The sequence below is a fragment of the Thalassophryne amazonica genome, chromosome 5, assembly GCF_902500255.1.
Source record: "Thalassophryne amazonica chromosome 5, fThaAma1.1, whole genome shotgun sequence".
Lineage (NCBI taxonomy): Eukaryota > Metazoa > Chordata > Actinopteri > Batrachoidiformes > Batrachoididae > Thalassophryne > Thalassophryne amazonica.
The window spans coordinates 129422020-129439008 of NC_047107.1; the positions used below are offsets into that span (position 1 = coordinate 129422020).

At 43.2% G+C, this 16989-nt stretch overlaps 1 protein-coding gene across 4 annotated transcripts; it reads right to left on the reverse strand.

Moving 5' to 3' along the window:
- Positions 1 to 1822: 1822 nt before the first annotated feature.
- Positions 1823 to 15111, reverse strand: nudt18 (nudix (nucleoside diphosphate linked moiety X)-type motif 18). 4 transcript variants are annotated; one of them, XM_034171367.1, is made up of 7 exons: positions 15037 to 15111; positions 12275 to 12447; positions 9309 to 9419; positions 8855 to 8957; positions 5789 to 5882; positions 4429 to 4553; positions 1823 to 3740 (listed from the first exon to the last, which is right to left on the reverse strand). In XM_034171367.1, the coding sequence occupies exons 2-7, from the start codon at positions 12443 to 12445 to the stop codon at positions 3358 to 3360; spliced, it is 987 nt and encodes a 328-aa protein (XP_034027258.1). In that variant the 5' UTR covers positions 12446 to 12447; positions 15037 to 15111; the 3' UTR covers positions 1823 to 3357. The 4 variants fall into 4 exon arrangements, with proteins under 4 accessions (XP_034027258.1, XP_034027257.1, XP_034027256.1 ...); XM_034171366.1 differs by having other exon boundaries at positions 5789 to 5885; XM_034171365.1 differs by having other exon boundaries at positions 5789 to 5912.
- Positions 15112 to 16989: the final 1878 nt, after the last annotated feature.

The window sequence follows — 16989 nt, forward strand, 5'->3', positions numbered from 1 at the left end:
AATGTGAGTTTGGGCACAGAAGAAGTGTCAGACATGGTGTCTTTGTTTTAAAATAAGGAGATGTTTAAATCGCTACTCGTCATCAGGGCCGTGACTTTGATGGAGCGTTTTCTGCCTCAGGACTTAACGTTGACTGTCCCCTTGAGCTTTACTGTGAAAATCTGTCTGACTTCCTGTTTCCAGGCTGAGGGAGGAGTGGCTGATCCGGCTGGAGACCAGAACGAAACACCTGAAGAACCTAAACGACAGCTACCTCAGGAAGAACCCGGCCGAGCTGTCAGCTGACACTGACCCGGGATCAGTGCCCTCGACTCCCTCTGGAGAAAAATAAAATGACTTTTTCCACATAACATTCTTCTTCCAAACTTTGTTTGCTATGTAGTGCGGCAGTGGTTCAAAATCTGTGGACCGAGGCACCTCAGCAGGCCCCCAGGAACCTTCTGGATGGTCCTGAGATAATTGACAGGCACTTTATACTCCGTCACAAAGACTTTCTGTGACTTTGTTCCCTTTTCTTGTAAATTTGTGGATGATTCGTCTGGTTGGAAAATTGAATTTTTGCTTCAGTTTGAGGCTTCGTGAGCCACAAAGTTTGAAACCACTGTCCGGTCTCATGAAACCTAAAACAGGAAACGCTTTGATCAGGAATTTATTTCCACATATATTTCACAATAAAATAAAGACAGAAACATGTGGGACATTTAGCGTGTTAAAGACATACAATCAGCGTGCTACAGCCAAACAGTTTCCAAAACATTCATTAATTTTCTATACCTGCTTATTCCATTTATTTCAGAATGTCTGTGAATGTCAGACTACTGACACGTTAAACTCCAGTTAACCGATTCTGTGGAAATTACGTCAACTTGATCCAACATTAATTACTCTTCACACTAAAGAATGATTTCCTTACGTCCAGACTTGTTTGATGAGCAAACAGTTTTAAGCCACACCCTGTAATTATACTGCTGTATTTGTGAAAAATGTTTCCCACTCAACATCCAGAGTTTGGTTCAAAATCTAAGTGTGAGATCTTTAATAACCTAAATGTAAGATCCTGAATGTAAGATCTTTAATACAATATCCTAATTGTAATATTTTGAATGTAAGATCCTGAATGTAAGAGAGATAACATCCTGACTGTAAGATTCTGAATATAAGATCCTAAAAGTAAAAGAGATAAGATTCTGAATGTAAGATTCTGAATGTAAGAGAGATAACATCCTGATTGTAAGTTCTGAATATAAGCTCCTGAATGTAAGATTTTGAATATAAAACCATAACTGTAAGATCCTGGCTGTAAATTCACCTTGGAAATTCTGCTCACATCATCATCGTCAAGTTATTTTAAATTTTGGTCTTTTCTCCGACTCAATGACTGTCTCTCCATTAAATTAAACTGAAATTTGTGAAGTGTTTTTTGAGATATCTTGCCAACAAACAGAAAATCAATCAGACACGTCTTAAATATTAACCATTAAACTCTAAATGATCCAACAATAAATATTAACCATGAAATGAATGGTGATGGTGGCAGAGAAGAGAGCACTGAACAAACTGCTGGACATTCTGGACGATGCCAGTCAGCCTCTACACACCGTCATCAGCAACCAGAGGAGAATCTTCAGCCACAGACTGCTCCTTCCCAAGTACAGGACCAACAGACTGAAAAACTCCTTTGTCCCTCAGGCCATCAGACTGTACAACTCCTCACTGAGGGGGAGGAGGAGGAACAGGAAGACAGAGGACAGAAATGAGAGGAACAGTAGAGCCAGTAAACCAGTATTGATCAGTATGTCTGATATTTATATTTGTGTATTTATAGTTGCAAACGGTTTTTCTTTTTTATTTTCACTTTTGATACTCTGTGTGCTTCTTACCCTGTGTGCTGCTATACAATGCTGCTGGAACCTCAATTTCCCTAAGGGAGTCTTCCTAAGGGGTCAATAAATTTCTATCTAATCTGAACTAGTGTTCAACTGTTAAACTGCTCCTTGGCTGAACATTCCATCCCCTCCCTCTGGAAGTCTTCCATCATTTGTCCAGTGGCAAAGAAGAGCAACCCCACTATCAGCAATGACTATCGGCCTGTAGCACTGACGTCACTGGTCATGAAGAGCTTTGAGAGGCTCGTCATGGCCCAGCTGCAGGTCGATGTTGGTGTGCATTCTGACCCACTCCAGTTTGCATACCGGCCACATAGGGGGGTGGATGATGCAGTGCTGACCCTGTTACATGGTGCCATCACTCACCTGGAAAAGCCCAAGTCCCATGTCAGTCTGGTCTTTGTGGACTTTTCAAGTGCATTTAACACCTTGCAACCACATCTCATGGGACGTAAGCTGCTCGAGATGAACACCAACCCTCACCTCATCCTTTGGGTTCTCTCCTTCCTCTCAAGGAGGGAACAGAGGGTCAGGGTAAATGGTCATCTCAGCTCGATCAGGACAATATCCACAGGTTCACCCCAGGGCTCAGTCATCTCTCCACTTCTCTTCACTCTGTACACTAATGACTGCAGGAGCACTACCCCCACAATAACATATATCAAATATTCTGATGACACTGTTATCATGGACTCCACTAACACAGATGGACTTCTACAGGCTGAACTGGACAAATACAATAATTGATAACAAACTCACATTTCAATTCAACACAGAACAAATTTTCTCGAAATGTCAACAGCACCTTTTTTTTCCTCCATAACCTTCGCAAATTACAGGTTCACCACTCAATTCTTGTAGTTTTTTATAAATGCTTCATAGAATCCATCCTCACGTTCAATATCACAGCCTGGTTTGGTTCACTCAGTCTCACCCATCGTAACACTCAATAAAGTCAAGATCAGTAGCAAAATCAATGGACAGCAGCAGGATTCACTCACCTCCATCTATAACCACAGAGTTGTGAGGAAAGCCACACAGATCTCCACAGACCTCACTCACACTCTGCACCAGCATTACACCCTCTTACCATCAGGTCGCAGGTTTAGGTCCCTGCCTTTTAGGACTAAGAGGGCCACCTCCAGTTTCTTGCCCACCTCGATTCACCTGCTGAACAGCAGCTAATGTGACTAGTTCTTTAAGCAGGCTGTGCTTGGCTTTTACTGGCTTTTGTAATTATATTTATCAAGTGTTGATGAAGTGTTGATTTTTATGGAATTTTATCATGTATGAAATGTGTGTTTCTGCTCGTGCTGGCGCTTTGTCTGCAAATGAAGTTCCTGACGGATAAATAAAGTTATTTTGATTTTTTTTTTTTGATTTGAAGTGCAAAATAAAATAAGGCATTATTTTCTGTCGGAACAGAACCTCTGCCATCTGTGTTTCAAAATAAGAGTCCTCTTTCTGTCGGTCAGTAAAGGCTGTGGACGGGTACAGTCGAAGTGTTTTTGGTCTTTTCCAGGAGTTTCTCTCTCAGAGTCTGGTTCTGGACTTCGTACCAGCTGTAACGAGGGTTTTCCACCAGCGGTGGCCGCCCCATGTCTACCAGCTCCAATTTCTCACCATCCTCATTGCGTTGGACGTGATCTGGTACCAGTGTCACCAGTGTGTTGAAACACACGCCGTCGGTTTTTCCGTGCTGCCGGCCGTTGTGCTGCAGGCTGAAGATGCCCAGCGTGTTGACATCATGGTCATAGTACGCTGATGGCATCGCTTCCTGCACCACCATGTTGGCCGCCCAGGTCACAGCGTGCGTCTTCACCGCCGCTGCCGTGGGAAGGTGGAACACTGGGGCTGAAGAAAGAGGGCGGAGTCATTTTGTGGAGCTTCATATATGTGCTTATTTAAAAAACAAAACAGTAGTACGACATTTCTCCATGTAATGAGGAGTTGGATCCGCCGTAAAACTTATGCCAATTCAACATGCAGATTCACCTCAGATTTTATGTCATGACCCCGAGTGCAAAACAAGGGAGCAGCCAAAGGGACTTACTATAAAACATCTCTGGATGGTTTTCACAGCAGCTGAGACTCATGGGAAATGTAGTTTGTACCATCTATTCCACAAAATGAAAAACTGTTGCTAAAATATTGGAAACAGACTCAAGAAAACCCAAAAGACAGAACACACAGCAGCTGTGAGTTATCTCGGATCACTCAGGAATAAATATCGACTCAGGTCCGAGACCTGACCCAAGTCCAGTCAGACCGAAACTTTGATCAGACTCAACGAGGGGTCCCAGATGGGTTTTATGTTCCCAGAATCCAAGAGTACCCCTGAAGACCTGCAGCTTGGTTTAGGTCCAGTGGAGTCCAAGGACGCTGTGTTCTAACACAGTTACAGGCTGATTGTTGTGGATTGATCCCTGATCAATTCTGTGTAACTGACTTTGTAGAACTGAAATGTCCAAGCAATAAACAAAAACCAGAACTTCCTTTGGAAGTCCAAAGGAACTTCTGATGCAACAGAACACTTTGGCACCTTTAACCAGAAGGATCCAGATCTGGTCCTGAGCATTGGTGAAGATCAAGACGAGTCTCTGAACCACATGACGGCAGCTGAGGTCTATGGGCAGGGTGACAGGATGCCAGGGATTCCGATGGTACCTGAAGGCAGCACAGCAGTTAGCCTCATGTTCAGTGTTTGTCTCACAGCGCATCTGTCCTCAAGACACAGTGAAAAGACAACAAGCATATGCACTAATAACTTGCGTGTTGTCTGTGGGGATCCACGGGCACTAAACTGGGTCATGTTTATAAAATAGGTAGCTGACATTTTTCAAGGGTGGTAATAAATTCAGCAATGATTTGGAATGACATGTGAGTCCAGAATGTTTTCAGAACCTTAGACCTCAAAAGTTTTTAGAAGAGGTACACAACCCTTTTATTTCCTGTTAATTATGTAATTTTTAAAGTTAATTTACTGTCTTAATGTATTTACAAATTGTTTAGGTTGTTGTTGTTATCATATACACACTATTATTATTATCATCATTTTGATTATTTTTATTTTATTATTACTTCTATTTTGTCATTTGATTTTTTAAATGGACCACAATGGAAATATGTGTTTTCACTTTCTCGTATCATCCATGTATTTTTAACATGCACTTACACTCACACTTTTAATATAAAGATGATTTACTGGCCCCTGCTGGAAAGGCGTGTGAGTCCAAAATGTAATTAGCAATGCTAGCTAATATTTGTAGCTTCTCCAAATCTATTAGTCCTATCAGTGTTCTGTTTTTGGTGCCATTCATCCTTGACCCAGAATACATCAACACACCAAGCAGCAAATGTCAGCGGTGCTCTGTTTCTCCCTGATCGAAGTCGCATTCACGCACGCATAGCTGCTGACAGCAGGTGCTTTGAATTTGACAAACAAAGACAGTGGCTGAAGACATTAAAACCACAAAACATTTCACTCATGGTACCAACATGAAACTAAAGTCAATCATGGTAAGAGCAACATGAGACTTATCTAAACTGACTAATCCAATTGAGCTACAAAAACATTATAAATCAATACCACTAATAACCTCCCATGGTGCATTGCGGCACAGCATCCATTGTTTATTGATTAGCTAAAATTAAAAATTTCTCCAAAAATATTTGTCCTATCAACTTTCCGTTTTCACAACATTCATCCTTGAGTCAAAATACATAAACATGCCAAATGGCAAATGTCAGCTCTCCCCAGTTTTTGTGTGATCGAAGCCATACACACACACACACACACACACACACACACACACACACACACACACACACACACACACACACACACACACACACACACACACACAGAGGCCACTTGACTTTTCTAATATAGACTGTCATACTTTAGTCCACAGTCGATGAGACAGAGGATGTCCCGTCCTCTCAGAGGGAGCGATGGCTGTCTGTCCCACCAGGTGGCCTGAAGAGACTCCTGGTCTGCTGCAGAGAGACATTTTATAGTGCCGTCTGAAACAGAGGCAGACAGAGAGACAGACAATTTTATACGGTCGTCTGAGAGACAGAAGTCTGTGTCAACAGCAACCTCGGGAAAATCTTCTGCCTGATCATCAACCATAAACTACGACACATCCTGACTGAAAACAGGCCCTGATCAAATCCCAACTGGCTGTCCAACACACCAGATTTTCACCCGCAGCACCCTGACTGCCAAAGGAACAAAGACAAACTATTCTCCTGTTTGTAGATTTTAAAAAAAGCATTTGATTCAGTTTGGCCCAAGGGTCTGCTGTCCAAACATTTGGAAAGTGGGGTTGGAGCAAAAACATGACATCATAAAGTCAATGTGCACAAACAACAAGTGGCAACAAACACACAGACGTCTTTCCCCAAAGCAGGGGGTCAGACAGGGATGCAGTTTGAGTCCAACCATCTCCAACATCGTCATCAATGAACTGTCCAAATCACTGGAACAGTCGGCAGCACCGGGCGTCACTCTAGTGGACACAGAAACCAAAGGCCTGTTTTTGGCAGATGACCTGGTGTTGCTGTCTCCAACCAAAGGACAACAACAACTTGAAGAGTTTCAGTCAGGGTTTAGAATTCATCATAGTACAGAAACAGCATTAGTGAAGGTTACAAATGATCTTCTTATGGCCTCGGACAGCGGACTCATCTCTGTGCTTGTTCTGTTAGACCTCAATGCTGCTTTTGATACTGTTGACCATAAAATTTTATTACAGAGATTAGAGCATGCCATAGGTATTAAAGGCACTGCGCTGCGGTGGTTTGAATCATATTTGTCTACTAGATTACAATTTGTTCATGTAAATGGGGAATCTTCTTCACAGACTAAAGTTAATTATGGAGTTCCACAAGGTTCTGTGCTAGGACCAATTTTATTCACTTTATATATGCTTCCCTTAGGCAGTATTATTAGACGGTATTGCTTAAATTTTCATTGTTACGCAGATGATACCCAGCTTTATCTATCCATGAAGCCAGAGGACACACACCAATTAGCTAAACTGCAGGATTGTCTTACAGACATAAAGACATGGATGACCTCTAATTTCCTGCTTTTAAATTCAGATAAAACTGAAGTTATTGTACTTGGCCCCACAAATCTTAGAAACATGGTGTCTACCAGATCCTTACTCTGGATGGCATTACCCTGACCTCTAGTAATACTGTGAGAAATCTTGGAGTCATTTTTGATCAGGATATGTCATTCAATGCGCATATTAAACAAATATGTAGGACTGCTTTTTTGCATTTGCGCAATATCGCTAAAATTAGAAAGGTCTTGTCTCAGAGTGATGCTGAAAAACTAATTCATGCATTTATTTCCTCTAGGCTGGACTATTGTAATTCATTATTATCAGGTTGTCCTAAAAGTTCCCTGAAAAGCCTTCAGTTAATTCAAAATGCTGCAGCTAGAGTACTAACGGGGACTAGAAGGAGAGAGCATATCTCACCCATATTGGCTTCTCTTCATTAGCTTCCTGTTATTTCTAGAATAGAATTTAAAATTCTTCTTCTTACTTATAAGGTTTTGAATAATCAGGTCCCATCTTATCTTAGGGACCTCATAGTACCATATCACCCCAATAGAGCGCTTCGCTCTCAGACTGCAGGCTTACTTGTAGTTCCTAGGGTTTGTAAGAGTAGCATGGGAGGCAGAGCCTTCAGCTTTCAGGCTCCTCTCCTGTGGAACCAGCTCCCAATTCAGATCAGGGAGACAGACACCCTCTCTACTTTTAAGATTAGGCTTAAAACTTTCCTTTTTGCTAAAGCTTATAGTTAGGGCTAGATCAGGTGACCCTGAACCATCCCTTAGTTATGCTGCTATAGACGTAGACTGCTGGGGGGTTCCCATGATGCACTGAGTGTTTCTTTCTCTTTTTGCTCTGTATGCACCACTCTGCATTTAATCATTAGTGATTGATCTCTGCTCTCTTCCACAGCATGTCTTTTTCCTGGTTCTCTCCCTCAGCCCCAACCAGTCCCAGCAGAAGACTGCCCCTCCCTGAGCCTGGTTCTGCTGGAGGTTTCTTCCTGTTAAAAGGGAGTTTTTCCTTCCCACTGTTGCCAAGTGCTTGCTCACAGGGGGTCGTTTTGACCGTTGGGGTTTTTCTGTAATTATTGTATGGCCTTGCCTTACAATATAAAGCGCCTTGGGGCAACTGTTTGTTGTGATCTGGCGCTATATAAATAAAATTGATTCGATTTGATTTGACACACTGGAAAAAAAATCCACCAAAAACCAGTGTAAACTGGATGCTGTTTGTCCCTAAACAGACAGAACTCTGTGGCAGAATACCTGAACACTGTGACCAACCCAAAGCTCAGGAAGTCCTTGACCACGTACAGACTCGGTGAGCACAGCCTGGCCGTGGAGAAAGGTCACCACAGACAGACCTGGCTCCCCAGAGAAGACAGACTGTGACAGACCCACTGCTCACAACACCAGGTGGAGAGCGAGCTGCACTTCCTGACCACCTGCCCGCTGCACCAAAGAGAAACGAACAGAGACACAGATCAAAAACACACAAACAGACTCTGAGAGCAACATCGACAAACTTCACTATCTGCTGGCTGAAGGGACAACAAACGCAGCAGCAATGAAAAGAAGGAACAACGGACACAAACCACAGTAAACCCAAAACAGGAGATTAAACCGCTACATCACTTTATCTACGTAGAATATAACACAGTTTATAGGATACGATATTTTTACACTGAAACCAATCAGTCAATCCCACATCTCATATTTACACATTTATTTACTGGAGAATATTGTTAACTGGATGTACATCATCTTTATTTTTTTTATTTTTTGCTCGATGTAACACTTTGACAAAGTATGTTTCCCATGTGAATAAAGCTCCACTGAATTTTAAATGAGAGAGAGAGACATACCATTTTGACTTTTAGTTTTAATCTCTGACCTGTGATCTTGGCCAGGAAGATGAAGCGGATCCACTGGGGTCCTTGCTCTTGGATCAGCAGCAATGTGATTGGCTGACATTCAAACCCCGCCTCCTCCTTCACCTGCAGACAAACAGAACATCTCAGGTGTGTGTGTGTGCACAAATAACAATCTGAAACTACAAATAAGAGTCAATACTTTGTTTTTGATCTTTTTTTTTATTTGACCTGTTTAAATATAAAACATAACTTGGTTGACAATGCATATGTGGTTTTGATTTACGTTGATGGTTCAAACAATATTTGCTCATTTATTTTTCCATCTTTATCCAGACATGGATCACTTTGAGAGGCTGATTGTCTTTATGATGTCCTTGTTTCACAAGCTAAAATGTCGAGTCGCTGCTTCCTTTTTGAGTGAGAATCCCTTCAACAAAAACACTCCAACGACACAGTGGAGGAAGTTGTTCTGACCTCCCGCCTCAGCGCCTCCTCGATGCTCTCCCCCACCTCCACCCTCCCTGCAGGCAGGTACCACTGCTGGTAACACTCAGGCTTCGCCTCCTGGACCATCAGCACCTCCTCCTGCCAGAGCATGCACACACACACACACACACACACACACACGATGTTTAACAGAACATGATTCAAGAAATATGTTCATTCAAATTTCACTGAATCATTGCAAACATCAACATCTTATCTTAAGCTGACGTGTGAGACTGTAAGTTTGAAGCCTCTTTGCTGCACTGCAGGTAGTGACACCATAAGATCAACAGTTTGGTCAATGCTGCTGACTGTTGCTGACTTTCAGCAGTCATACAGCCAGCGGGCTTCAAACGTACAGCCAGTTGGCTTCAAACGTACAGCCAGTTGGCTTCAAACGTACAGCCAGCGGGTTTCAAACATACAGCCAGTTGGCTTCAAACATACAGCCAGCAGGCTTCAAAACGTACAGCCAGCGGGTTTCAAACATACAGCCAGTTGGCTTCAAACATACAGCCAGCAGGCTTCAAAACGTACAGCCAGCGGGTTTCAAACATACAGCCAGTTGGCTTCAAACATATAGCCAGCAGGCTTCAAACGTACAGCCAGCGGGTTTCAAACATACAGCCAGTTGGCTTCAAACATACAGCCAGCAGGCTTCAAAACGTACAGCCAGCGGGTTTCAAACATACAGCCAGTTGGCTTCAAACATACAGCCAGCAGGCTTCAAAACGTACAGCCAGCGGGCTTCAAACATATAGCCAGCAGGCTTCAAAACGTACAGCCAGCGGGCTTCAAACATACAGCCAGTTGGCTTCAAACATACAGCCAGCAGGCTTCAAAACGTACAGCCAGCGGGTTTCAAACATACAGCCAGTTGGCTTCAAACATATAGCCAGCAGGCTTCAAACGTACAGCCAGCGGGTTTCAAACATACAGCCAGTTGGCTTCAAACATACAGCCAGCAGGCTTCAAAACGTACAGCCAGCGGGTTTCAAACATACAGCCAGTTGGCTTCAAACATACAGCCAGCAGGCTTCAAAACGTACAGCCAGCGGGCTTCAAACATATAGCCAGCAGGCTTCAAAACGTACAGCCAGCGGGTTTCAAACATACAGCCAGTTGGCTTCAAACATACAGCCAGCAGGCTTCAAAACGTACAGCCAGCGGGCTTCAAACATACAGCCAGCAGGCTTCAAAACGTACAGCCAGCGGGTTTCAAACATACAGCCAGTTGGCTTCAAACATACAGCCAGCAGGCTTCAAAACGTACAGCCAGCGGGTTTCAAACATACAGCCAGTTGGCTTCAAACATATAGCCAGCAGGCTTCAAACGTACAGCCAGCGGGTTTCAAACATACAGCCAGTTGGCTTCAAACATACAGCCAGCAGGCTTCAAAACGTACAGCCAGCGGGTTTCAAACATACAGCCAGTTGGCTTCAAACATACAGCCAGCAGGCTTCAAAACGTACAGCCAGCGGGCTTCAAACATATAGCCAGCAGGCTTCAAAACGTACAGCCAGCGGGCTTCAAACATACAGCCAGTTGGCTTCAAACATACAGCCAGCAGGCTTCAAAACGTACAGCCAGCGGGTTTCAAACATACAGCCAGTTGGCTTCAAACATATAGCCAGCAGGCTTCAAACGTACAGCCAGCGGGTTTCAAACATACAGCCAGTTGGCTTCAAACATACAGCCAGCAGGCTTCAAAACGTACAGCCAGCGGGTTTCAAACATACAGCCAGTTGGCTTCAAACATACAGCCAGCAGGCTTCAAAACGTACAGCCAGCGGGCTTCAAACATATAGCCAGCAGGCTTCAAAACGTACAGCCAGCGGGCTTCAAACATATAGCCAGCAGGCTTCAAAACGTACAGCCAGCGGGCTTCAAACATACAGCCAGTTGGCTTCAAACATATAGCCAGCAGGCTTCAAAACGTACAGCCAGCGGGCTTCAAACATATAGCCAGCAGGCTTCAAAACGTACAGCCAGCGGGCTTCAAACATACAGCCAGTTGGCTTCAAACATACAGCCAGCAGGCTTCAAAACGTACAGCCAGCGGGTTTCAAACATACAGCCAGTTGGCTTCAAACATACAGCCAGCGGGCTTCAAACGTACAGCCAGCAGGCTTCAAAACGTACAGCCAGCGGGCTTCAAATATACAGCCAGCAGGCTTCAAAACGTACAGCCAGCGGGTTTCAAACATACAGCCAGTTGGCTTCAAACATACAGCCAGCAGGCTTCAAACATACAGCCAGCGGGTTTCAAACATACAGCCAGTTGGCTTCAAACATACAGCCAGCAGGCTTCAAAACGTACAGCCAGCGGGCTTCAAACATACAGCCAGCAGGCTTCAAAACGTACAGCCAGCGGGCTTCAAACGTACAGCCAGCAGGCTTCAAAACGTACAGCCAGCAGGCTTCAAACATACAGCCAGCAGGCTTCAAAACGTACAGCCAGCGGGTTTCAAACATACAGCCAGTTGGCTTCAAACATACAGCCAGCAGGCTTCAAACATACAGCCAGCGGGTTTCAAACATACAGCCAGCGGGCTTCAAACATACAGCCAGCAGGCTTCAAAACGTACAGCCAGCGGGTTTCAAACATACAGCCAGTTGGCTTCAAACATATAGCCAGCAGGCTTCAAAACGTACAGCCAGCGGGCTTCAAACATACAGCCAGCGGGCTTCAAACATACAGCCAGCGGGCTTCAAAACGTGCAGCCAACAGGTTACATAACATGCTGACTGCACATTTACGGTGCCGCACCATAAAGGAGGCGTGTTTGTCTCAGTCAAACTGGATCACGATAAAAAGTAAATGCATAAATATTTCAATAATTTCAAAGTTTAAATACTTTAAATAACATCTATTTAAATGTGGCATAAGGAGGTGACTGTCCTGGAAACAATTCTACACCGCAGCTCCAGATTCAGGTTTTGAACCTGTGACCTTTTCATTAAAGATGATGGCGCAGACGATGTAGGTGACTGTCTTCCTCAGAGTCGCCGGTTTGCTTTGGTCCAGGCCCACATCACACATGGTGACCTCTGACCCCTGACCACTCAGCAGCTTCTCCACCTGCTCCTCCACCTGCTGTTGCTCCTCCTCCGTCACCTCCATGTCTGTATGAATACACAAAGACGAGACAAACCACTTTATGATATAATTCACCACATGCAGTTTTCTTAAAAAATAAAATTAAATAAAAAACAATCTGAAGTACTCCTGCTGACAAACAAACCTAAAAACAATTTAAATTAAATCAAGATATGAACTAATAAATGGCACTTAAACTCCTCCTCACCCTGACTTTAGTGGAACACACCTCTTCTGCATCTCCCTAATGACAGTTTCTGCAGAGCGGTTTTAAGTCAGGAAACATAAACACGTGTGTGTGTCAATCTCAACCATGGCAAAGGCCTGAATAACAATAGGTTATAGGTTCTATCCCCCAAACAGAGAGGAGACCTTTAGATCAAAGGGTCATAGCTTCAATGCCCCAATCAGACAGGAGACCATTAGATCAAAGGGTCACAGCTTCAATGCCCCAATTAGACAGGAGACCATTGGATCAAAGGGTCACAGCTTCAATGCCCCAATTAGACAGCAGACCATTGGATCAAAGGGTCACAGCTTCAATGCCCCAATTAGACAGGAGACCATTGGATCAAAGGGTCACAGCTTCAATGCCCCAATTAGACAGCAGACCATTGGATCAAAGGGTCACAGCTTCAATGCCCCAATTAGACAGCAGACCATTGGATCAAAGGGTCACAGCTTCAATGCCCGAATTAGACAGGAGACCATTGGATCAGAGGGCCAGAGGATCAATGCCCAAATCAGACAGGAGACCATTAGATCAAAGGGTCATAGCTTCAACTCACTGATCAGACAGGAGACCATTGGATCAAAGGGTCATAGCTTCAATGCCCCAATTAGACAGGAGACCATTGGATCAAAGGGTCACAGCTTCAATGCCCCAATTAGACAGGAGACCACTGGATCAAAGGGTCACAGCTTCAATGCCCCAATTAGACAGCAGACCATTGGATCAAAGGGTCACAGCTTCAATGCCCCAATTAGACAGCAGACCATTGGATCAAAGGGTCACAGCTTCAATGCCCCAATTAGACAGGAGACCATTGGATCAGAGGGCCAGAGGATCAATGCCCAAATCAGACAGGAGACCATTAGATCAAAGGGTCATAGCTTCAACTCACTGATCAGACAGGAGACCATTGGATCAAAGGGTCATAGCTTCAATGCCCCAATTAGACAGGAGACCATTGGATCAAGGGTCACAGCTTCAATGCCCCAATTAGACAGGAGACCATTGGATCAAAGGGTCACAGCTTCAATGCCCCAATTAGACAGGAGACCATTGGATCAGAGGGCCAGAAGATCAATGCCCAAATCAGACAGGAGACCATTAGATCAAAGGGTCATAGCTTCAACTCACTGATCAGACAGGAGACCATTGGATCAAGGGTCACAGCTTCAATGCCCCAATTAGACAGGAGACCATTGGCTCAAAGGGTCACAGCTTCAATGCCCCAATTAGACAGCAGACCATTGGATCAAAGGGTCACAGCTTCAATGCCCCAATTAGACAGGAGACCATTGGATCAGAGGGCCAGAGGATCAATGCCCCAATCAGACAGGAGACCATTAGATGAAAGGGTCATAGCTTCAACTCACTGATCAGACAGGAGACCATTGGATCAATGTTCATAGCTTCAATGCCCCAATTAACAGGAGACTATTGGATCAAAGGGTCATAGCTTCAATGCTCCAATTAGACAGGAGACCATTGGATCAAAGGGTCATAGCTTCAATGTCCCAATTAGACAGGAGACCATTGGATCAGAGGGCCACAGCATCAATCCCCCAATCATTCAGGAGGCCGTTGCATCAGTGAGTCATAGGAGGCCATTGGATCAGAGGGTCATACGTTCAATCCCCCTACCAGACAGAAGAACACTGGATCGGAGGGACATAGGTTTAACCCCCTGACCAGACAGGAGGCCATTTGACCAGAGGGCCATAGGTTCAATCCCCGATCAGACAGGAGAACATTGGATCAGAGGGTCATAGGTTTAACTCCCCGACCAGACAGGAGGCCATTTGACCAGAGGGCCATAGGTTCAATCCCCCTACCAGATAGGAGAACACTGGATCAGAGAGTCATAGGTCCCATCCCATGAACAGACAGGAAAACACTGGAACAGATGGTCATAGGTTCAATCCCCTGAACAGTGGGTAAGGAAGGTGAAAGAACAAGTTGCTCTTGGTCTGCATGTGTCATGTCAACCTCAGCAGCACCCTGACATCTCTGTGTAAAAATAAATAATTGAACTGTTTCAAGAGAACCAGCATGTGAAACAGGTGTTATTGATTATGGGTTGATTATTGATGGATTACAGGTGACGTGATCAGATCTAAATTAATGTCACAGTAATGAAACTCAAAATGACAACAACAATAACGTCATTAAGAATTGATTTGGGGAATATTTTAAAGCTAGCCAACGCGCGTCAGTTTATTCGTTTGTTTGTCATTTATTTAATTGATTAAATCTGACTTTTTGTGACCTGCAGCTGCTAACTGCTAACAGCAGCTAACGCTTTAAAACCTCCTTTTCTGCTTGTGAAGCGGACTTTTCGCTTGAACGGATTATCTCCCGATGTTGTAGACAGTTATACATTATTTACCTGTTTATTAGCTGTTTGTTTTTGTTTTCATTCGCGGAGCTTTGAGCAGCTTTCAGGATAACATCCGGCTCTGTATTTTCAAAATAAAAGCGCAGCGTTTCCTCCACAGTGGCACTCACTGGAGCGCTGACGGTTGCTATGGGAACAGGTCTGGGGTTCGATTCCCCCCGTCCACAAGGGAAGGAATTTTAAGAAATTGTTCTTGGGTATTTTAGATTCGTTAGCACCATTGAAAACTCTTAGAATAAAAAACGTAAAGAAAAATGGTTTGCCGAAGAAATTTTGGAATGCATTGTCAATAGAGTCTAAGGATCAAAGTAAGTTTAATGATTTTAAAAAGTTGATTGATTATTTTCGGGAGACCGTGGTGAACCATAAAAAGAATCTAATACAGTGAGTAAGTAAATGTAACATTGGTCTTGAAATAGATGAGACCATTAATTTTGATAAAGCAAAGGTTGCTACTGTATTTAATGACTTTTTTTTAGTAATATTGCTAGGACAGCGGTGGAACAGCTACCCAGCCCACTTGGCACATTTGGGAAAGATTTTCTTACCAACTTTTATCATAACAAAGGTGTGTTAAAGGACTCAGTTGCTTTATTATCAGTGCCTGTTGACAAAGTTGAAAAAGTGCTGAGTGAGCTGGATGGCTCCAAAGTCACTGGGCTTGAAAACATTCCAGTCAGATTTGTAATTGACACCGCTGAGGTTATCACTCCTTGTATTACACACACAGTGAATGCTTCTTTAGCTCAAGGTATTGTACCCCAAGATTTCAAATTAGCCAAGGTGTTACCTTGGTACAAAAAGGTAACAAATCTGTGTGTTAACTATAGGCCAGTTTCAGTTCTATGTACAATCGCAAAGGTTTTAGAACGTGTGGTATTCAGTCAGGTATATGAATATGTTCAATCACAAGATCTGTTGTATAATTTACAGTCAGTTTTTAGAAAGTCTTATTCAACTGAATCATGTTTATTGTATCTAGCCACCATTATCAAAGGTGAAACTGATCATGGCAACTACTGTGGTTTGATTTTACTTGATCTTCAGAAGGCTTTTGCATGGTGTCATGTCTGAACTTACAATGGTTTTGTGCTGAGTTCCCCAAGGAAGTATCTTGGGGCCTCTACTATTTCTGTTGTAAATGACATGGAAGCAGCAGTTAAGCGTAAACTGTTGTTATATGCTGATGATTCAGCTTTATTAATGTCTGGGAAAGATATTTCTGATATTGAGTTGTGGTTGAGTAAGAAACTCCAAAATGTAAATAGCTGGTTGGTGGATAACAAATTGTCACTTCATCTCGGGAAAACTGAGTCTATACTGTTTGGGTCGAAAAGTAAAATGAACAAAGTTAGTGAGCTGAAGGTCGAATGTAATGGTACCGTATACAAGCCAAGAAATCTGTAAAATATCTAGGTGTGGAAATTGATCAAACAGTGTCAGGAGAGGTTATGGCCTTGAAGGTAATAAAACATTGTGGTGCAAGAATTAATTTCTGGCTAGGAAATCTAATTATTTGTACATGGATACAATGAAAGTGCTTACAGCAGCATTGGTCCAGAGTCATGTAGACTATGTTTGTACTTCATTGTATACCAATTTGTCACAGACGATTAAGGACAAACTTCAGATATGTCAAAACAAACTTATTAGAACTGTTCTTCATCTTCCAGCCAGAACTCATTTAGGCATTTTGCACAACTTAATTGGTTAGAATAGAAAAAAGGTGTAACTCGGTTTAATTTATGTATGTTCATGTCACATTGTTCACGGTAACTGTCCCAAATATTTTCAGAACTACTTTCGTTATGTTTTTGATGTACACATCAAAAGAACTAGATCTAGTCACTCATCATTATTCATTCCAAAGGTTGGTAAAAATTCTTTTAAATATATTGGTGATATTAGTTGGAATCAGTTGCCGTCAAATGTGCAAAGTTGTGA

What these genes read in the sequence shown, in the direction of transcription:
- nudt18 (XM_034171365.1), bottom strand. Translation starts at nt 12,445, where the DNA reads ATGGAGGTGACGGAGGAGGAGCAACAGCAGGTGGAGGAGCAGGTGGAG. An exon ending in CCATCATCTTTAATGAAAAG is followed by an intron (nt 9,420 to 12,274) that starts GTCACAGGTTCA and finishes ATGCTCTGGCAG; the next exon opens with GAGGAGGTGCTGATGGTCCA. An exon ending in CTCATCGACTGTGGACTAAA is followed by an intron (nt 4,554 to 5,788) that starts GTATGACAGTCT and finishes TGCTGCCTTCAG; the next exon opens with GTACCATCGGAATCCCTGGC.